The 23093-nt window shown below is 50.0% G+C and overlaps 1 protein-coding gene across 5 annotated transcripts in view; it reads right to left on the reverse strand.

Annotated features, from left to right (window-relative positions):
• ARHGEF18 (Rho/Rac guanine nucleotide exchange factor 18) overlaps window positions 1-23093 on the reverse strand; it is a 101634-nt gene that overhangs the window by 47354 nt on the left and 31187 nt on the right. For 4 of the 5 annotated variants that reach the window (XM_044948094.2, XM_006046792.4, XM_006046791.4 and 1 more), the window contains 8 exons: window positions 22413-22678; window positions 21240-21390; window positions 20477-20591; window positions 19411-19468; window positions 19029-19073; window positions 18387-18464; window positions 16497-16599; window positions 16215-16356 (listed from right to left, as the gene is read on the reverse strand). In XM_044948094.2, the coding sequence (XP_044804029.2) occupies window positions 16215-16356; window positions 16497-16599; window positions 18387-18464; window positions 19029-19073; window positions 19411-19468; window positions 20477-20591; window positions 21240-21390; window positions 22413-22678 (958 nt within the window). Of the gene's footprint in view, window positions 1-5972; window positions 6115-16214; window positions 16357-16496; window positions 16600-18386; window positions 18465-19028; window positions 19074-19410; window positions 19469-20476; window positions 20592-21239; window positions 21391-22412; window positions 22679-23093 lie in introns of those variants that run through there. The other variant, XM_025293441.3, reaches the window with a different exon arrangement.

The raw sequence follows: 23093 nt of genomic DNA on the forward strand, positions 1-23093 counted from the left end.
CATGGGATTTCCCAGGCAAGAATACTGAAGCAAGTTGCCATTTCCTTCTGCAGGGGATCTTCTTGACCCAGAGATTGAACCCGGGTCTCCTGCATTGCAGGTTGATTCTTTACCACTGAGCCACGGGGGAAGCCCCTCAACAGCTTTCTTGAAATGGAATTAAAATACTACGCAAGTCATCCTTTTCAAGTGTACAGTCTGACGGCTTTCAGTTTATTCAGAGTTGTGTGTCAGTTTCAGAACATTTTCCTTACCCTCAAAAGGAACCCTGGATCCCTTAGCTGTCACTCTCCATTTCCCCCTCTCCCCACCCCAGGCAACCACTAATCTACTTTTCTGGTGTCTCCATGGATTTGCCTGTTCTGGATATTCTGTGTAAATGGAATCAGACCCTATGTGGCCTTTGGGGACTGGCTTCTTTCACTGAGCTTTCACATAGTTTTGAGACTCAGCCAAGTTGTAGAGTGTGTCAATGCTTCATTCCTTTGCACTGCTGAAGAACAGTCCACCGCATGGATGGCCCACATTTTCTTTCTCCCATTCTTTTTTTTTTTTGGCCACACTGCATGGCTTGCGAGGTCTCAGTTCCCTGACCAGGGACTAAACTGGAGTCACAACAGTGAAAGCCTGGAATCCTGAGGCCACAGGGAACTTCCTGGCCCACGTTTTCTTTATCCATTCCTCAGCTGATGGACATTGAGATTGTTTCTACTCTTTGGCTGTTGTGAACAATGCTCCTGTGATGTTTTTGTGCCAATTTTTGTGTAGACCTAGGCTTTGGCACCCCACTCCAGTACTCTTGCCTGGAGAATCCCATGGACGGAGGAGCCTGGTGGGCTGCAGTCCATGGGGTTGCTAAGAGTCGGACACGACTGAGCAACTTCACTTTCACGCACTGGAGAAGGAAATGGCAACCCACTCCAGTGTTCTTGCCTGGAGAATCCCAGGGATGGGGAAGCCTGGTGGGCTGCCGTCTATGGGGTCGCACAGAGTCGGACACGACTGAAGCGACTCAGCAGCAGCAGGCTTTCTTTTCTCTTTGGCACATACCTAGGGGTGGAACTGCTGGATCTTATGGGAAATCTATGTCTGACCTTTAGAGGCACTGCCAGACTGTTTTCACAGTTGCTGCCCTGTTCTACAGTCCTACCAGCAGTGTCTGAGGGTCTCCATCTTTCCGTCTTCCTGTTTCTCTTTCAGTTCTTAGACAGAGAGCCCCTGAGGGGATGATGCAAAGGGTCACAAGGATCTGCCATCACTCCCATGTCCTGGCATGATGAGAACTGACTCCCAGATGACCCAGAGCTGACTCCCTTACTGCCATGATGCCCAGGGATGCTCCCCATTGTATCTGGTCAGTTACTGTCCATTTCACTCTTATGAGGGGATGGAGGAGTACACTAACCCTACTGTAGATGACGTTGCAATTTATTCTTCTAAATTCAATTTCCCACTGAAAATTAATCTCAGCAAATCAGAGTTATCCATAAACAGTGTAACTGTCCTGGTGTGCTGCAGTCTTTGGGGTTGCAAAGAGTCAGACACGACCGAGTGACTGAACAACAAATTGTCCTCATGGGATCACACTGGATTCCCACCAAGCAGTCTGATGGGGTCCTGCCATCCCTGCACCCCACATTGTGCTGGAGGGGGCACCCACTTAGACCCTCTTACTATGGCCTTTCTCTCCTCCTGAAACCCGTCTGTAGGAATGACCAGCTGATAAAATGTCCCGGCGGTTGACAGCGGTGACAGCTGCGTGAGCTTGTGAATGTTCTAAAACCCACAGAAAGCACACTTTAAAAGGGTGAATTTTATGGTATGTGAATTATGTCTTAATGAAGCTTTTTTTTTCTTTTAAAGTGACATGCGTTTACAGATGTAGAGAAGAGACTTGTGGACATGAGGTGGTGGTGGTGGTGGTGGTAAGGAGAGGGTGGACGACTAGAGACACTTGCATTGACATATATACCATTTCCTCCTCCAGAGGATCTTCCTAATTCAGGGATCGAGCTTGCATCTCCTGCACTGGCAGGTGGATTCTTTACCGCTGAACCACCAGGGAAGCCATATATGCACTACCATGTGTAAAACAGATAGCTAGTGGGAACTGCTGTATAGCACAGGGGGCTCAGCCCCGCGCTCCGTGGGATGGGGGCGTGGGAGGGAGACTTAAGAGGGAGGAGGTATACGTATACAGGAGAAGGCAACGGCACCCCACTCTAGTACTCTTGCTTGGAAAATCCCATGGATGGAGGAACCTGGTGGGCTGCAGTCCATGGGGTCACTAAGAGTCAGACACAACTGAGCGACTTCACTTTCACGCATTGGAGAAGGAAATGGCAACCCACTCCAGTGTTCTTGCCTGGAGAATCCCAGGGACGGCAGAGCCTGGTGGGCTGCCGTCTATGGGGTCGCACAGAGTTGGACACGACTGAAGCGACTTAGCAGCAGCAGCAGCATGGCTGATTCACCATTGTTGTGCAGCAGAAACTAACATAACATTGTAAAGCAATTATATGCCAGTTAAAAAAAATTGACATGCATTCAAAATGTAACCACCTGCAATATGTTAAATATATAGCCCCTTCCTTAAAATCTTTAGAATAATTTTCTCAAGATATGGTGATACTTTGAACAAAATCAACTGCAACTTTTTTTTTTTAGATTCTTTTTTTTTTTTTAATTTTATTTTATTTTTAAACTTTACAATATTGTATTGGTTTTGCCAAATACTGAAATGAATCCGCCACAGGTATAAATGTGTTCCCCATCCTGAACCCTCCTCCCTCCTCCCTCCCCACAACTGCAACTTTAATCTCAATGGCAACTATGAATCTACTTAAGAACCAAAGCAGAGAAGCAGCATACCAGTTGAATTTAGTTAGCCTGCTTACCTCTGTGCTTAGCTGTGGCTCTCTTTGCAACCCCATGGATTGCAGCCCACCAGCCTCCTCTGTCCATGGGATTTTCCAGGCAAGAATACTGGAGTAGGTTGTTGTTTCCTTCTCCAGGGACTGAACCTGAGTCTCCTGTGTCTCTGGCATTGCAGGTGGATTCTCTACCACTTACACCCAAGGCAATTTTACCGCTTACGCCCAAGGCAATTTTACCGCTTACGCCCAAGGCAATTTTAATCGCACACTCAAAAGAAGCGTAGCTGCAGGGGTCCTTTCACTGAGGCCTCCTGGAGGACATTATTTGGAATCAGACTGCCCCTCCCCCGTCAGCCACATTCCTCCTCCAGAAAAATTCCTAGTGGCCGCTCAGGAGCTGTGCAGGGAATTGCTTTGCACCTGGAGAGAGGGTTTACAAACCAAGAGCAGCTCTTCACCACTTTCAGGGGAAAAGTAAAGTTTAACTCACAAATAATGAAGAAACAGTGACTAGCTGGACCTAACAAAGCCTCTGGGCTTAAAATGACTTAAGAGAGCCTAGAGGAAAATGTTTAAAAAGTCATGGGTGGAATTTGCGGAAATGGAAACAGGACCCAGGATGAGTGAAGAAAAATGAAGGAGACCTTGACACGAGGATCAGAAATATGCTAAGCACGTGGAAGGTAAACAGCCAGGGAGGCACAGCTGGTGACCACAGCCCTAGTCCGGCGGGGGTGGGGGTGCGCTGGTGACAAGGGCAACTGGCTGTAATCACTACTGTGTGACAAGAATGAAAAGTATACCAAGATTTCCACCAGGAACAATGTACGTGCTACCACGGCTTTCAACGTGGGGGCATTCTTAAGTCGACTGAAGAAAAAAGAGAAGGAAAAGAGATTCAAAGAATCTCCTTTCTCTCCTACATGCCATTGAAACGGGAAGTAAGCGATACACAATGCAAACAAGTTACACTGAGAAGAATTAAAAAAACTACCCCATTCCTTTATTTTTGGGCTGAGCTGTGCTGCATGCAAGATTTTAGTTCCCTGACCAGGGACCGAACCTTTGCCCCTGCAATGGAAGCACAGAGCCCTAAACACTGTACCGCCGGGGAAGCCCCTCTTACTGGTTTTAGCACAGCTTCTTCTACCCCCTGAGAAGGGCTTGACCCACAGAACTAGCAAACTACTGATAAAACATAAACTGCAACCCAGTCCAAACAACAACTGAGATGCTCACATTTTCCAGACTCTTTATTACTTGGAATGTCGACTGAAAAATATGGGCCTGAGATTTAAAAAAAAAGAAAAAAGAAATAATGCCCTTTGCAGCAATATGGATGGACCTAGAGTATTAAATGAAGTAAGTTAGAGAAAGACAAATATCATATGATATCATTTACAGGTGGAATCTAAAAAAATGATACAAATGAATGTAACTACAAAACAGAAATAGACTCACAGACATAGAAAACAAACTTAGGGTTACCAAAGGGGATGGCAGGAAGATAAATTAAGAATTTGGGATTAACATACACACACCTGTTGTTTACCTGTTTATATATAAAACAGGTAAACAGCAAGGATCTACTGTATAGCACAGGGAACTATCGTGTAAAAAACTATAACAGAAGAGAGTATGAAAAAGAATGTATATATGTGTGTATATATACATATAGGAATATACATATATGGGAATATATTTGTATATATGGAATCCCCGGTAGCTCAGCAGTGAAGAATCTGCCTGAAATGCAGGAGATGCACATTTGACCCCTGGGTTGAGAAGATCCCCTTGAGAAGGAAACGGCAACCCACTTCAGTATTCTTGCCTGGGAAATCCCATGGACAGAGGAGCCTGGTAGGCTACAGTCCATAGGGTCACAGAGTCGGACACAACTTAGTGACTAACCAACAACAAATATATATATGTATCACTGAATCACTCTGCTGTACACTTGAAAGTAAAACAGCATTGTAATCAACTATATTTCAATAAAGATAAAAAATTAAAATACAGACCTGGGGGCATACCACATGCACAGAATATATAACATTTATTGAGCATTCACCATATGCCAGGGGCTGTGCTTCCCACCTTACATATATTACCTCATCAAATCCACAACTGATCCTCATTCTGGGTTTAAAGATGGGGAGACTGTGACTTAAGTGCTGGAAACTGGGACCAGAAGAACCCAGATGTGGTTTGACACTTAAGCCTGTGCTCTTGACACTTCTCCATACAACTCCAGAATTAATTATTCACCCGGATATCTGCAAAACCATCCCCACATCGCCCTTGGCCATAGGGCTGTTCACCTGTCCTGAACTTTCTCTAGTCAACAAGAAGAGACCTGCCCTTCTACGATCCTGGCTGGAGTTCCAATCTCCCCCAAACGGAGACAAAAGGAAGAAAAGTTGTGTTCTTCATTTCCGAGGTAAAACTTCGCCAACGCTTTTGATCCCCTGGGCCAGCCATCTCTTCTACCACTTCGATCTCAACAGAGAACCAGGTAGAAGAGAGGAGGAGAAGACAGCTACAATAAACCGTGCAAGGACCAAGGGCCTCTGATTCCTGCACCGCACCATCTAAATTCTCCCACAAGAAAGAAACTGGAGGGAGAACTAAAGACCCAAAGCACACACACTTCCTATGATTTTGTGACCCTAACGATCAACTGGCAGGAGGACGTGGGCTCCACGGAGTGAGCGATGCTCGGGGGCTTCAAGTCCCCGGTGCTGAGTTATCACCACATCTCAGGTCCTGCCCCGGGAGCTCCAGATCCCGGACGCCGAGTCCTATCCCTGTTGAACCAGGGAGGTTGCACTGCCCAAGGGCTGGGGCTCGGCCGGAGCCGGCGGGCATCGTCTGAACTGTGCCTTCTCCAAACAGAGCCTGCATGCACGGAAGGGACAGCCTGCACTGCAGGATCCACCCGCCAGTTTGGACTAGCCCACGGGGGCCGGCTCCGAAGCCGAGGCAGCCTCGGGGGTCCTGCGCCCGAGGCCACCCGCGGGAACCGACGACGCCTTCGTGGGGCCCGAGGCCTCCTCCCGAGCCTCGTTCTCCTCAGACCTGCCCCGCCGCCCTCACCTCAGTCCGCCGCAGGTCACTCGCCGCCCGCAGCTCCGTTAGCTTCCCCGCCGCCGCTGCCGCCCGGCCTCCCGGGGTCCACGGCTGCCCTCGGCTCGGAGCCGGAAGCGGGAAGCCACGGGAGTGAGGTGCGCACGTGCGGCCCCGCCCCCAAGGGCGGGCCAGAGGGTGTGGACCCGGAAGTGGGCGTGGCTCGAGTGTCGGTGGGTCGCACGAACCTAGGACATTGAGGCTCAGCCTGGTGAGGCAGGCAGGGGTCTTGAGCTCGAGCTTAAGCAAGGTGAAGGGACTGAAAGGTACTTTCGAGGAGGGTGAGGGCGATCCTTGAGGGGCGGGTCAGTCGGGCAGAGGGGCGTCTAGGGGAGGGAGGTCCTGAGGAAATCAGCGGGGTTGGGAGCCGTTTTGGGGGAGGGGGTCAGTGGGGCCCCGAGGTATTCGCGGGACTGGGAGGCGCTTAGAAGGAATCTTAAGGAGAGATCATTGGGGTTGAGGGGCGTTTTGTGGAGTCATCGGGGACGTGGGTAATTAGCAGGTCTGGGAGGGGTTTCCTGGTAGAGGATAGCAGGGCTGGGAGGGGGGGGCGACTTGGGGAGTTAGGGGTATCTGGAGGCAGAAAGTGGGATACAGTGGAAGCCTGGGGACATCACAAAGGGGGATTAACCCCGGGGGAGAGAAGTTTGAGAGGGGAGGATGCAAGAAATGGAGAGAACAGGTCTGTCTCCTGCGAAGAAGTGGCATCCTAGGTTACAGGAAGTGAAAATTTACAAGTCTTGAAAACATGAGTCATTTATCTCTCAGGTGATCCCAGACACTGCAACATAGATACCACTGGATACCCGAAACACATTTCAGAAACCCAGGCAGATACCATCAGATACTCAAAACTCACTTTCAGGCATGGGAAAATAGACACCCCTTGTAGGTCCCTTCTCATGGAGAAGGCAAGGGCAACCCACTCCAGTACTCTTGCCCGGAAAATCCCATGGACGGAGGAGCCTGGTAGGCTGCAGTCCTTGGGGTCGCTAAGAGTTGGACACAACTGAGCAACTTCACTTTCACTTTTCACTTTCATGCATTGCAGGAAATGGCAACCCACTCCAGTGTTCTTGCCTGGAGAATCCCAGGGACATGGGAGCCTGGTGGGCTGCCGTCTATGGTGTCGCACAGAGTTGGATACGACTGGAACGACTTAGCAGCAGCAGTAGGTCCCTTAAATACCCCCAAACTATTCAGAATCTGAAAAACATGCCAAATATCTCAAAAGTACTGGACACCTTCATCCCCCATCAACTACCCACAAACAGTAGCCATCAACTACCCACAAACAGGCTTTCAGACACTCTGGAATATATCAAAGCCCCACATGGAAACTTCTAGATTCCCTCCAACACAGATGCTATTAGAAACCCCCAAAGGGTGTTCAGAGGATGAAACACATGCTGGACACCCCCACAGAGGTGTTTTCAGACACCTATAGACATGCCAGATGCCCCTCCACGTGCCAACATCCCCTCAGATACCATCAGCCACCCCAGTCCTGAGATTTGTCTAATCCAGGCCCTCCATAGGTGAAGAGGGTGGGTAGGAACCAGGAGAGGAGCCAAAGAGCTTTCACCTAAGGTCCAAGCTAGTCAACCAGGTCAAGATCGCCCCCAAATAAGCTTACTTCAAAACACACACAATCAGGATGTCCCTAGTGATCCAGTGGCGAAGACTCCATGCTCCCAGTGCGAGGGGTCTGGGTTTAATCCCTGGTCAGGGAACTAGATCCCACATGCCACAACTAAGAGTTTGAATGCTGAAGTAAAAGTCCTGCATGCTGCAACTGAAAGATCCCATGTGCCTCAACCAAGACCTGGTGCAGCCAAATAAATAATAATAATAAAGCCACACACAATCTGTGTTTGACAGCTCTCAGTTTAGAACCTGGGTGGCAGAGTCCCCAAGTGACCTGCCTTTGGTTTAAGTCCAGACTTCATGATCAGGAGAGGGAACATGTCTAGGGAGTTGGAGGGTCCAAAAGTGCAAGAATCCCACCCCAGTGGAGGTCATCAGACACCCACTCCAATTGAGGTCAAAAGCCCAGACACAGGTACTTTAGAGGTCTCGATGGATCTGTAAATGATCACTCTGAATGCCCATAACTTTTGGACTTTATCCCAAAGGCAGTGGGGAGTCACTGAAATATTTTAAGCAGGAAGAGTGGCATGATCCTTATATCTATAGCTCCCTTTGTTACCTTCAGGTTGACAAAGTTCTCCCCTAAACCCTTTCAAGGGGCCTGTCAGAAAGAAGAGGCATCTCTTGTCTTCCTCTTATCCATCTAACCATGTCCTGCTTTTACTGAGTCCTTATCATGGGCCAGGGACTCTGCCAAGAGCTAAGGCTCTGTGTTTCTCAGTTTTGCTACTAATGACAGTTCATGCTTGTGCTCAGTCACTCAGTGGCGTCGGACTCTTTGCGACCCCATGGACTGTAGCCCGCCAGGCTCCTCTGTCCATGGGATTCTCCAGGCAAGAATACTGGAGTGGGTTGCCATGCCCTTCTCCAGGGAATCTTCCTGACCCAGGGATCGAACCCAGGTCTCCTGAGTTGCAGGCAGATTCTTTACTGTCTGAGCCACCTGGGAAGACCATACTGTCTGCAGACATTGCTAAATGTTCTTCAGGGGGGACACAGTGGCCCTTGGCTGACAGCCATTGGAATTTAAAGTCACCTCATGCAGGCTTTAAAGTCACCCCATGCAGGCTTCCTGGGGGAGGTGGCCTTGCTCTTTGTCTTAGAGAATGAGTAAGAGTTAGGTGGTGGAAGGAGTTCCAGGAAGAGCACTGAATGAGCAAGGCACATGTGACCGGCACAAGTAGCCACGAGACTTCAGGGTGGCCGGGCGAGGGGATCTTGGTGGTTGAGTAGTGGCAGAGAAGGGTGGAGGGCTAGGTGGGGTCAGACCATGGAGGGGCCCCAAAGGTCAAGGCTAGGAACAGGACTATCAGGAATGGCACTCCACCAGCGGAGCCGGTCGCTGGGAAAGCATCTCAGCTTTACCCTGGAGATGCTAATTACCTGGAACATGATTCACTTCCTGTTCTGTTGAACTTACAGTGGGGCTGTTTCCTTAAGGGGACAGTCAGTCACATCTAGCCTTGAATACCTGTGATGCGAGGTAGGCTTGTGGCGACTTACACCCAGGTGGTGCCTGCTCTCAGCCTGCTGGAGTGAGACACAGGTGTTCTGGCCTCACGTTGCTCCCTTAGACAGGTGTGGGGCTGTGGTCAGAGCCTGGGGTTAGGGTCTGTGACTAAAAGGCTAGCTTTGCCTCCATAACAAGAGCTAGCACTAGGACTTCCCTGGTGGCCCAGTGCTCTGAGAATCCTTCTGTCAATGCAGGGGACACAGATTCAATCCCTGGTCCAGGAAGATCCCACATGCCATGGAGCAAATAAACCTGTGTGCCACAACTACTGAAGCCCACCTGCCTTAGAGCCTGTGCTCCGTAACAAGAGAAGCTACTGCAGTGAGAAGCCCATGCGCCGCAATTAGAGAGCAGCCCCCGTTTGCCGCAACTGGAGGAAGTCCACTCAAAGCAACGAAGACCCAGCACAGCCTATAAATAAACACTACAATTTAAAAAGAGAGATATTGCCCAATGACGATGACAATAGGTGCTACCATTGCCCATATGTACCCGGCACCATGTTGAGTGCTCATCATTTCTGTGACACGAACTCCAGTCTCCCTTGATCTCAAAGGGTTGTCCTGAAAGTCAAATGTTGTCTCCAGAACATGGAATTTGACTCCTGCCATCCTGAGAGTAGGCTGGATTGAGTGACCTGCTTCTAGAGAATAGAGAAGAGAAACGGGAAAAATAGCAACCTGGCAGTTGTTAACTTTACCCCAGTGATAAAGATTAACATTCTCAAGGATGTCATGCGATAGCACTTACCCCCTTATCTGATGAGGCAGAAAGGTTCCCCCAACCCATAGCCCCTCTACAATTTTAAGAAAACACCAGGACTTCCTTGATGGTGCTGTGGGAAAGAATTCACCTGCCAATTCAGGGGACACAGGTTTGATCCCTGGTCTGGGAAGATTCCACATACTGCGGGACAGCTAAGCCCATGTGACACAACTGTGCCCCGTGCTACAACTACTGAAGCCTGAGAACCTGGAGCCTGTGCTCTGCAAGAAGAGAACCACCGCAACGAGAGGCCCATGCCCTGCAACACAGACCCAGTGCAGCCAAAAACAAATAATAAATGAATTTTTAAAAAGGGCTTCCCTGGTGGCTCAGATGGTTAAAAAAAAAAAAAAAACCTGCCTGCAATGCGGGAGACCTGGGTTTGATCCCTGGGTTGAGAAGATCCCCTGGAGGAGGACATGGCAACCCACTCTATTAGTCTTGTCTAGAGAATTCCCATGGACAGGGGAGCCTGGCGGGCTAAAGTCCACGGAGTTGCAAAGAGTCAGACATGACTGAGCGACTAAGCACAATTAAAAAAGAAAACATAAGACATGGGAATTCTCTGGGCGTCCAGTGGTTAAGAATCCGTACTTTCCCTACTGAGGATGTGGGTTCGATCCCTGATTGGGGAGCTAAGATCTCACAAGCTGAGAGGCATGGCAAAAAACAAACCAATCAAAACCCCAAAACCAATAATGATAACAACCTCCCCCAAAATGTCAGGCAAGCCCAGATTAATGGACATCGTACAAGACACCTGGCTAGCATTTCTCTGGATTGTCAAAGTCATGAATAGTAAGAAGAGACAGAGAAACCCTCACAGACCAGAGAGACCAGGAAGACAGGACGATTGAAGAGAATGTAGTATCTGAATTGGATCCTGAAACAAGGAGAACACTAATGAAAGAACCAACCAAACCTGGTGAAATCTGAATAGAATCCAGAATTGGGTTAATAGTACTGTACCAATGTTAGTTCCTAAGTTGTGACAAATGTATTGAGGTCCTACTGAGAGTCCCTTGGACTGCAAGGAGATCAAATCAGTCAATCCTAAAGGAAATTAACCCTGAATATTCATTGGAAGGACTGATGATGCTGAAGCTGAAGCTCCAGTACTTTGGCCATGTGATGCCAGGAGCTGACTCAATGGAAAAGACCCTGATGCTGGGAAAGATTGAGGGCAGGAGGAGAAGGGGACAACAGAGGATGAGACGGTTGGATGGCATCACTGACTCAGTGGACATGAGGTTGAGCGGACTCCAGGAGATGGTGGACGGGGAAGCCTGGTGTGGTGCAGTCCATGGGGTGGTAAAGAGTCAGACACGACTTAGTGACTGAACAACAACAAGACATTAACATGAGGGAAAACTAGGTGAACTGTATATGGGAGCTCTCTCTGCATTTTTCTGTAAATCTAAAATGAAAAGTTTCCAGGAGGATAGGGGTCTGCCCCCCACTGGAGGGGTAGGGGAGTCCTCAAATAGATAGTTGTATACTCTAAGTTGTTCCCCCAGGTGGCTCAGTGGTAAAGAATCTGTCTGCAATGTAGGAGACCCAGGTTTGATCCCTGGGTTGGGAAGATCCTCTGGAGGAAGGCCAGTATTCTTGCCTGGAAAATTCCATGGACAGAGGAGCTGGGGTTCAGTCATGGGGTCGAAAAGAGACACAACTGAAGCAACTGAGCATACTCCAGGTTAGAGTCTATTGCCAAAATGCAGCAAGACTTCACTTCCAAGTTACAGATCTGGTCTCTTTGAAGTCTGATCTTTAGTCTTACTCTAATGGTAAAATCCCTAAGTAAGCATTAGTTTCACCATAGTATTAGCATGGATTCTTTTTTTCCTGCAACAACAACAACAACAACAACAACAACAACAAAACCATTAAGCTACCCCTTCTGCCTGTCTTGCATTTTATTCTACACGTGGTTATTTGCTGGTTTATGCTAGCCAAGGACAGCAATCCACAGAAGTTCCATCCTTACATCAAGGAACGGAATCTGATCCTGAGCATCTAGTATTTTGCCTGTAAGTCTACTGATAAAAGATTGTTGGAAGCCAGTCATAGAATCTGAAGATAAACTCTAATCTCTCCTTTGCTATTTTGGGATTTTCACAGAAGCCAAGAACTTACTGCAAAACATTTTTGCGAGTATGAGTGCTTATATTCCATCCAGGAACAATGCATTTTTGCTTGGTTTAGAATTACTGGTAGCTCATTTTAAAGCAAAGGAAAATCCACTGAGTTCGTGTTTGCTGTCTTTAGAACTGTTTGCCAAAATATGGTATGAAGATGTTTCCATCTTCCTGCTATTTTAAATATTATTGTACAGAGCCATTATCGATGCCATTTTTTTTGTAGGAAAAAAGCCTTAAAAAGTGCTCCAATTATTGACACTAAGTGCATCAAACAAAGTGTCTTTGGCATATTAGACTTTTGCTCTTCTGTAATTTAACTTTCTTTTAAAATATAAAATTTTGCCTTTGTTGTTATTCAGTCACGCATTCATATCCAACTCTTTGCCACCCCATGGACTGTACCATGCCAGGCTTCCCTGTCCTTCACCATCTCAACCTTAACCATTAACATTAACCATTCACCATCTCAACTCTAACATGAGTCTGCTCAAACTCATGTCCATTGAGTCAGTGATGCCATCCAACCATCTCATCCTCTATCATCCCCTTCTCCTGCCTTCAATCTTTCCCAGCATCAGGGTGTTTTTCTTTGCATCAGGCATTGGGGCTTCAGCTTCAGCTTTAGTCCTTCCAATGAATATTCAGGATTTCCTTTAGTATTTACTGGTTTGATCTCCTTGCTGTCCAAGGGACTCTCAAGAGTCTTCTCCAGCACCTCAGTTTGAAGGCATCAGTTCTTTAGCACTCAGCCTTTTTATTGCCCAGCTCTTACATCTGTACATGACTACTGGAAAAACCATAGCTTTGACTATATGGACCTTTCTGGGCAAAGTAATGTCTGCTTTTTAATACACCGTCTATGTTTGTCATTGCTTTTTTTCCAAGGAGCAAGTGTCTTTTAATTTCATGGCTGCAGTCACTGTCCACAGTGATTTTGGAGCCCAAGAGAATAAAGTCTGTCACTGTTTCCATTGTTTCCACTTCTATTTGCCGTGAAGAGATGGGACCAGATGCCGTGATCTTAGTTTTCTGAATGTTGAGTTTTAAGCCAGCTTTCACTGTCCTCTTTCACCTTCATCAACAGGCTCTTTAATTCCTCTTCACTTTCTTCCATAAGGATGGTGTTATCTGCATATCTGAGGTTATTGATATTTCTCCTGGCAATCTTGATTCCAGCTTGTGCTTCATCCAGCCCAGCATTTCATATGATGTACTCTACATATAAGTTAAATAAGCAATATGACAATATACAGCCTTAATGTACTCCTTTCCCAATTTTGAACCAGTCCATTGTTCCATGTCCAGTTCTAACTATTGCTTCTTGACTTGTATACAGGTTTCGCAGGAGGCAGGTAAGGTGGTCTGGTATTCCCATCTCTTGAAGAATTTTCCATAGTTTGTTGTGATCTACAGTCAGAGGCTTTAGCATAGTCAATGAAGCAGAAGTAGATGTTTTTCTGGAATTCTCTAGCTTTTTCTGTGATCCAACAGATGTTGGCAATTTGATCTCTGGTTCCTCTGCCTTTTCTAAATCCAGCTTGAACATCTGGAAGTTCATGGTTCATGTACTGTTGAAGCCTGGCTTGGAGAATTTTGAGCATTACTTTGCTAATGTGTGAGATGACTGCAATTGTGCAGTAGTTTGAATATATCTATATATTTGTTTAAAAATACTCAACTCTGCATCAACATGGATGCATTTCTCTACTGGATCAGTACTGGCTCAGTTCTGGATCTCTGCCCTCACCCTTCCTTCTGCCAACTTCCCACCTACTCCTTGAATTTGATGCCTGAGATAGAGCCCCTCAGGGCTTGATCCTGGCCTTCCAGGGAGGTTCCAGTATCCAGCAGACCTCATCCCCACCCCACCCAGATGAAGAGATGAGGAAGTCAGCAGAAACAAGAAGTCATTTGCTGGTCAGGAAGATTCCCTGGAGGAGGGCATGGCAACCCACTCCAGTATTCTTGCCTGGAGAATCCCATACACAGAGGAGCCTGGAGGGCTACAGTTCATGGGGTCACAAAGAGTCAGACACTACTAAAGTGAATTTAGCACACACCTGCTGCTTAAAAGGACTTTAAGATGCTGAAGACTTTGCAAAGCCTGGGTGGCTTCTGCTGGAGAGCGTTCACAGGGTCAGAAAGCAGGTTGGATATCTTTGGAGAGAAAGCTCCAAATGGGTCCACTCCTGACTGCAGCAGCCAACAGGCCCACCGCCAGCAAAAACTACTCCGGAAAACGGGAGGAATGAGGAAGAAGGAAAATGCCCACGTGTGGGGCCAAGCAGGGCAGAAATGCAAAACCTGTGGCTCAGGTCTTGAGGAAGCACCTGCCCCCAGGGTGGAGGGACCACTCTCACTGCATGGCCCGCCCTGGGGCCAATTCTCTATTGCACTTGCCCACTGATTCTCACCTGGGCAATCCTAGCCCCCAGGGGGCATTTGGCCACATCTAGAGACATTTTGGCTGACATGACTCATGGGGCAGGTGTTAACAGCATCTAGTGGGTGGAGGCAAGGGATGCTGCTCAGTATCCTGCAGTGCACAAAACAGCCCTCCCTTCCCTCAACAAAGAATGACCAGGCCCCAAAGAGCAATAGGGCCAAGGTGGAGGAACCCTGCAGCAGCCTGAATTTGCAACTAGCATGCAGTTGCCAATGCCTCCTCTCTGCCCCTTGTCAAAAAAGCAAAGTTCTAAATCTCATAAAAGACCAGAGTCATCTCCCTCCAAGGCCTTTGGAACCCAATACTTTTTTCCTGATTTCTGTGTTGGGTTTCCCAGGTGGCTCAGTGGTAAAAAAAAAAATCTGCCTGCCAAGGTTGGAGTTACAGGTTCAATCCCTGGGTTGGGAAGATCCCCTGGAGAAGGAAATGGCAACCTACTCCAGTATTCTGGCCTGGGAAATCCCATGAATGAGGAGCCTGGCAGGCTGTAGTCATGGGGTCACTAAAGAGTCCGTACATGGCTCAGCGACTGAACAAAACAAACAAAATGTTTTCCTGAGCAGAGACTGTAATTCCTGAGACAGTGCTGGGAGGCAGGAAATTGCCTGTTAATGGGCTGATCCTGCCTCCTCCTCTCTATCTCCCTCCAATTAATATATTACAGACCTAACCCCTTTCACTACATCATGCCTGCGTGCATGCTAAGTTGCTAAATCATGTCTGACTCTTTGTGACCCTACAGACTATAGCCCTCAGGGCTCCATTGTCCATGGAATTCTCCAGGCAAATATACTAGAGTGGGTTACCATTTCCTCCTCCAGGGATCGAACCCAGTTCTCCTGCATTGGCAGGCAATTCTTTACCACTGAGCCGCCAGGGAAGCCCCATCAGGGCATCATAAGGTGGCCTTATTTGGAAATAGGGTTATTGCTAATGTATTTAGTTCAGTGAGGTCATACTGAGTTAGGGTTGGCCCCTAATCCTCAGGCAAAGGGGGATTTGAGGCATGAACATGAGTGTGGAGAAAATGCCACATAAAGACCATAGTTCTGCTGGTACAAGCCATTGGACTTCCGGAAGTAAGGAAAGACACTTGGGATGGACCCCTTCCCAGCACCTGTAGAGGGAGCTGACACCTCGATCTTGAACTTCTCCAGAACTCTGAGACAATGCATTTCTGTGGTTTAAACCAGCCGGATTGTAGCTAACTAATACGCTGCCTGAGTCTGGATTTTGCCAACAACGAAAGCTAAAACTTAAAGGGAATCTGGGAGTCCAAACTTCCCTGGTCCAGTGACTAACACTCTGCACTCCCATGGCAGGGGGCCTGGGTTCCATCCCCAGTCAGGGAACTAGATCCCACATGTTGCAACTGAGAGTTCACACGCCACAACTAAAGATCCTGCATGCTGAAACGAAGATTGAAGATCCTGCGTGCTGGAACTAAGATCTGGTGCAGCCCCATAAATGAATTAATAAGCACTTTTTAAAAAAGGAACTTGTGTGGGGGAGTCCAAGCTAACCAAATACTCTCTGCTCTTAGGGATGGATTCCTGGTGACCTCCAGGAAACCATGGTTGGCCAGAGCTGGAAAGGGAGGACACAAAGATGGAAGGAGGCCATGGGAGCGATTTAGGGGAAGTGAGACAGAGAAAGTGGCTGCCATCCAGGGCGACGGGCAGGGCCACCGGACTCACCAGAGCTCAGAAAAGGTTTGCCGCACAGAGGGCAGCTGGAGTGGCCAGAGAAGGTTCCTCGAGCCAGCTGGTGCCCGTTGATACATTCTTTCCTCTCTCGTGCATCCTGACTTTTGTCCTTCTGATGCACTGGGGTCTTCCCCTGTTGGGGACAGAGGTGGACCTTAGAATGCCCTGTGTGTCCCTTCCCACTTGGAATCACAGGGCTCTGGGACCGGGGGCATCCTGGCAAGCTGGAGAAGGCAGAGAGGGTCCCCCCAACCCCTGGCCCAGCCCTCTGACCTTCTCTTTCTGCCTGGTGACTCGATTGCGCAGGGAGCTCAGGCTGCGTTTCACCTTGGTGCCCCTGTCGCTTCTCTCCGTCTTCCCCATGCTGTCCTCGCTCCTAAGGGGTGGAGAGTTTGGTGAGGAGGGTTACAGCAGACCCAAAAGGCCCTTCTGGCCAGTTCTGCAGGTCACTCCTGGGGTCCACTTGGAATCTACCTGAGGCCCCTCTATCCTGTTCCACCCTTGCTATGGTCCTGAACTCTCTCTCCTCTCACTCACTTATTCACTCAAGACACATTTACCGGGCTTCCCTGGTGGCACAATGGATAAGAATCTGCTTGCCAATGCCAGAGACACAGGTTCGATTCCTGGTCTGGCAAGATCCCACATGCTGTGGGGCAACGAAGCTGGTGTGCCACAACTACTGAACCTGTGCTATAGACCCTGGGAGGCACAGTGACTGAAGCTCAAGCACCTAGAGCCCACGTTCCACAACAAGAGGAGCCACGCAGGGAGAAGCCCGAGCACCTCAACTAGAGAAAAGCCTGTGCAGCAACAAGCAACGAGTGCAATTGTATATATATACAGACATATATATAGCTATAGTATGTATATACTATAGTTTGCATACAGATATAGTATATATATATATATGTATATATAGAGAGATAGATATAGATATCTCTCTATCTATCATATATATATATAGAGAGAGAGAGCTTCCCTGGTGGCTCAGATGGTAAAAGAATCTGCTGCAATTTGGGAGACCCAGGTTTGACTCCTGGGTCGGGAAGATCTCCTGGAGAAGGGCATGGCAACCCACTCCAGTATTCTTGCCTAGAGAATTCCACAGACAGAGGATCCTGGTGGGCTACAGTCCATGGGGTTGCAAAGAGTCGGACACGATTGAGCAACTAACACTTTTACTTTCATATTCATATATAGGGCTTCCCAGGTGGCTCAGTGGTAAAGACTCCACCTGCCAAGCAGAAGACCCAGATTTGATCCCTTGATCAGAGAGATCCCCTGAAGAAGGGAATGGCAAACCACTCTAGTGTTCTTGCCTGGAAAAATCCCATGGACAGAGAAGCCTGGCAGGCTACAGTCTACAAGGTCTCAAAAAGTCAGACCTGACTGAGCGACTGAACACACACACACACACACACACACAAAACATTTATGGAGGTTTGCAAAGTTCCAGTAGACTTGGGGTTTGCCTAGGGGAAAGTGACATGGTCTCAAGCTTGAGGTACCTTGATGGACCTTGTCCATCTCTGCCTCCTTCCTCTGATTCATATCCCCTTCCTATCTTATCAGCCTGAAACCCTGTCCATTCTTCCCATGGGATGTCTCTCATATCCCCCTGCCCTCTTCCCACCCAACACTTGAGCCTTAGATCTTACCTCTTCTGGATGACCAGCACACCCTTATTTAATAAATAACATATTAAGTCATTGCATGTATTTATTATAATACATATAATACAAAGAACCCCAACCCCTGTAGAATCGAGTCCCTGGAGGGAGATTCCATGCCTCTGGTCTGCACCCTTGATGGTGCTCACCATCACTGGTCACCACAGAGCTGTGGACTTCTGCTTCCCAGCGGCGATCTGGCCTTTGCTGACTCCCCTCCCCTCCTTCCAGCCCCACCCCAACATCATTCCTGTGGAAGGCACCCAATTCTTTCCCCCATCTCGTCTCAGCATACTGGCAAACTCCTACTTTTCCATTGGAACCCAGCTCAAGCTGTCACCTCCTCTGAGAAGTCTTCCCCTGCCCTCCCAGGGAGTATAAGGAGCCCCCTGCCATCCCCACTGTTGCTCTGGTGATTCCAGTAAGAGGGTGGGGTCCCAACCCCTCATCCCATCTCAGGTCCCTGCCCCGCCCACAGCTCAGTACTCACTCAGACAAGAACTCAAACCAGGTGAGGTTCGAAGCTGCTCCTCCAGGGCAGACCGACAATCGAGCCCTCTGCCGGGCCCTGCAAGGTCAGAGGGGACAGACACCAGGGTCGGCAGCCCTTCCCCCGACCCCTAGAGGCCCCCTCATCTGTCCCTCTCTTCTGGGGCTCCTGTGGACAGGTGTGCAGCCCATGACCAGGGATCCTGTCATCCCTCCATGTGTGGGCTTGGATACATGGTCATTGTGATGGGTTTTTCAGCAGAGGGCAGTAACAGGTCTTGGTCAAACAAAGTTAACATGTTGGGAAGATTTTTCCGACAGATGGCAGCATTTTGGGAAAGGGCCACCTTTTCCCATTTGTGCAAAGGTACGGCATGGCTGGCGGCAGCCTGCTCCTGTGTCCTGTCCTTCCCCACACCTGTGCCTCCTCCCACCTCTCCAGTCCTCATTTTCCTCCCATTCCTCCCCATCTTCACACATGTCCCCTCTACCCGTCCACTCTTCCACCTGTCCCCACTCCTGTCTTCCCATATCCGTTCCCTGCTTGCATCCCCCATCCCTGTCAACCCCCATCCCCCTACACCTGTCTTCTACATCTGTCTCACACACCTGTTCCCCCACACCTGGCCCCCTATCCACTCACCCATGGTACTGTCGGAGTTCTTCAAGCACCTGCTGGACAATCAACCTGAGCGGGGGGGGGGGGTCGGATAAAAATAGTCCACAGTTGCCCCCAGTGACAGACATTCCCCCAAACGAGCTGTGAATGCCTGACCCGGCCCTGGTCCTGATGCAACCCCTAACTGGGAGGCCCAAACCCTCTCCTGATGCTGTCAAGAACCTTCTGAAGTGCCTGGGAGAAAGTCGGTGTGGGAGAGGAGACTGAGGTTATTAGATGGGGACTGTGGATGGCCCTGCTCACTTTTATGGGCAACGATGCTACATCCCTGCATCCCTCTTCCCCAAACCTTGACCCCCTTGGCTGTCCTGGGGGTCCCTCCCCCACCTAAGGGTCAGACACTCACACATGATTCGGCTCCACATGATCCTTTTCCATGCACTCCAGCACCGGGGGGTCCAGGCCTGGAAGCAGCCCCCACCCCAGGAGACATAGGTGTGAAAGGTGCCCTGGGGCAGGACCGGCCTGGCATACAACGCTTGAACGCACCCCTGTAGACCTGGAGCAGGTCCAGATGGGGCTTGCCATCCTTGGGGCGAGGGAGAGTTGTAAACAGGACAGAGAGCCAGGGACAGAAGCGTCCCGGGTGTGTCATGAGCTTACAAAGGGCGAAACGCTTTACACATATTAGGTCAGTGGACTCTCAAAGTGACGCTAAGGAGATACTCTGATTGTCTTTCTTAGCGACAAAGCGGAGGAGGTTCAGAGACTTGCTAGAAAGTGGTAAGTTCCTGGACTTCCCTGGTGGTACAGTGGTTAAGAATCTGCCTGCCAATGCAGGGGAGATTCTGGGAAGATTCCACATGCCTCGGAATGCCTCGTGTGCCACATCTACTGAGCCTGTGTTCTAGAACCCTTGAGCCACGTGCCAGAACTGCTAAAGCCTGTGCACCCTAGAGCCTGTGCTCCGCAGCAGGAGAAGCCACTGCAATGAGAAGCCCGTGCACCACACTGAAGAGTAGCCCCTGCTTGCTGCAACTAGAGAAATCCTGCACACAGCATGAAGACCCAGTGCAGCCAAAAAATAAGTTAATAAATAAATATTAAAAAAAAAAGAAAAAAAATGGTAGCTTCTGATTTGGCCTGTAGGTCTTTCTGATACCAGAGGAACACAAGCTCTTCAGATAGAGATTCAGAGAAAAAGAAGGAGGTAAAGAAAGAGACAGAATCAGAGGAGGACGAGGGTCCTGGCGGTCATTCCAATATTGTGCCCACCTTGGCTTCAGAGTCCCCTGGGAGGGCGAGGGGGAAGGGCAGATGATGGAGGAGCCATGTCGCCCCTCCCCCAGCATTCTGCCCAATTCCTGGAGAGGGGACCCTAAGCCTCCTCCACTAGCCCCAACCAGGGGACCCTCCAGCAGAAGCCCCCTACCCCACTTGTTTGAATGAAGGAAACCCCCAGGCTGGGCTACCTTGAACAGCTGGAGGTGGCACTTCCAAAGCTGGAAAGATTTCCAGGGAGCTGATCTCATCGAAGGACACAGGAACAGACCGTGACCTCACTCTTTTCTCGGGGCTGTCACATTCCTGCAGGGAATAAGCATCTTGCTAAGCCTGGAGGCAGCCTGGGCTGCAGGCAGTTTCCCTGGGTTGAGGGTCCCCAGCCTCCAGCTGCAGACAGGGGCTACCCTAAGCCTTGGGGCACAGGAGCAGGGATGGGTCTCCACAGCTGCGGAGGGCTGGAGCCAAGGACCATACCAGCCAAGGACCACCGCCCAGCTGTGGGCTGGAGTTCTGGAATTCTGAACCACAAATTCCAGCCATGGCCAGACACTCCCACCCAGTCATGGTCAAGGGCAGAGATGCCCCAGGTGGAAGCCTCAGCTCCGAGTGTGCATTCTCCAGCTTTGGGCTAAAATCCCAGACCTGAGATGAGCTCTTCTCCGTTGCAAAGTTCAGTCACAGACAGGGCTTCCACCCAGCTGCAAAGATTCAGAGACAAGCCTGAGCTCCCTAGCCCAGGGGATGGCGCTTACAGCCAAGGATCTCAGGCCAGCAAAGGACCTTCAGGCTTGGTCTGAAGTCTTAGGACCCAGTGACTTCTCTGTCATGGGCGACACCTGCCATGATGGGTTGCTCCCCCCAGCTATGTGTAAGGCACCCCGGGGTCCCACAGAGGCAGCTGCTGGGCGCATAGTTGTGTTATTAACCGGGGTGGTTGGGGGTTGCACCAACCTTGCTTGGTTGCTCTGCGGGGGTTCCACCCCCAGGCAGACACCCTTGGGTCCAGGCCTGCAGGCCCTCTCCTGGCAGGTTCAGAGCGAGGCTGGCCAGTGTCCGAGGCAGAAAGGGCCCCTCATTCACAGCTGAGGATTCAATGCTGAGCCTGGTGAAAAACAAGAGGGAGTCAGGTCTCTTCCACTGGGCTGTCACCCCAGCTCCAGCATTCAAGGCACAGGGGCCTGGGGGAACCCTTGGGTGGTCCTGTGATGGGGCAGGGCACAGAGAGTGTTCCAGATCTCCCAGCACCAGTGGGGTGGACAGGAAACCTGGCTAAAGGAGTTGATGCTGAAGTTCCATTTGCATCACAGGTCCACTGCTTTTTTTACACAGACTAGATGAATATTTGGGGAAAACTGTGAGGGGTGGGGGCTTCCCAGGTGGTGCAATGATAAAGGATCTGCCTACTAATGCAAGAGACATAAAAGACTGGGTTTCAATCCCTGGGTCAGGAAGATCCCCTGGAGGAGGACATGGCAACCCACTCCAACGTTCTTGCCCGGAAAATCCCATGGACAGAGGAGACTAGTGGTCTACAGTCCATGGGGTTGCAGAAGAGCCGGACACAGCTGAAATGATTGAGCACACAAGCATTTGAGGGGTGGAGGGAGAAAGAGGGGCGGGGGGAGAGTTGAGGAGGGGCCCACAGCTAAAGCACTCCACTGTTTCGGGCTGCCCCTGTACTGTGTGGGTGGTGCCAAGCACCTATCTGTGTTTCGAACAGAAGTGCCTCTGTGGTTCTGTGCTCGCGTATGCAAGGGACACATTTAGGCGTCTCTGGGTTTGAGCAGGAGGAGGGTGCATGCCTGTGTGTGGGCATGTAGCTCCCGTGTGCAAGGGCAGGCGTGGTCATATGGGTCCAAGCGTGCCTGCCGGCTTCACGCAGCCTCCAGGTTGAGCTGGCGCACGCTCCTTCAGCGTGTGCTTGCTCACCCGTGCATACGGATGCGTGTGCCCACACGCATGTGTGCACCTCCGGACGGGGTCTCTGGGGCTGCCTCTGATAGCACAGACACCTCTGGTGGCCCTTGAGCTAGGTGACCCAGAGGTGGTGGTTGGGGAGAGGAGCAGCGTGTGGCCGCTCTGGAAGGTGTGTCTCGGAAGGCGGCGGCGCAGTGGGTGGCTGACCTCTGCCGGCTCTCGGAGCAGCTCCTCGACCTCTCCCAGCTGCGTCTCCGAGCGAGGCCCTGGGACCTCGCAGTGCTGGAGAGGGGCGTTTCTCCTCTGGCTTCTTCGCTAGGGGGGCCACTGTCTCTGGCTCCCCCAGGCTGGCTGTGTGAAAGGACTTCGAGGCCCAGGTCCTGGAGATACTCACTGCCCTGAAGGGCCCCCAAGTCCAGGCTGAGGTCCTCTGAACTCTCACTACCGCCGAGCAGCCCTGGGATTCCATCCTCCTGGAGACAGATGGGGAAAAGGCCTTGACCCACAGACAGCGAAGACTCCCACATCCAGGCCCTCCCTGCCATCCCCCACTTGTCCAACCTGGGCTCTGGGCCTAGCTCTTGGCAGGTGGGGTAGAATGGGGGTGGTCCCCTCCATGCAGGCCTTCAAGGCCTTAGTCCTCAGAAAAGGGGCTGGAAATTAGGGCTACTGGCCCCAACTCGACCTCCATTGCTGAGTTTCTGTCTGATCATCTTATGAAACAGGCCACATAAATTCTGTCCTCTGTCCTCTGTCTCCCGGCTCACCCAGCTAGTTTTAAGCCTCTTATAAGATCATGTGTGTGAATGCAATTTGTACAAGTGCTGTACTCCAATAATTTGGCCACCTGATGCAAAGAACTGACTCACTGGAAAAGACCCTGTTGCT

This window comes from Bubalus bubalis, chromosome 9, assembly GCF_019923935.1.
Source record: "Bubalus bubalis isolate 160015118507 breed Murrah chromosome 9, NDDB_SH_1, whole genome shotgun sequence".
Classification (NCBI taxonomy): domain Eukaryota; kingdom Metazoa; phylum Chordata; class Mammalia; order Artiodactyla; family Bovidae; genus Bubalus; species Bubalus bubalis.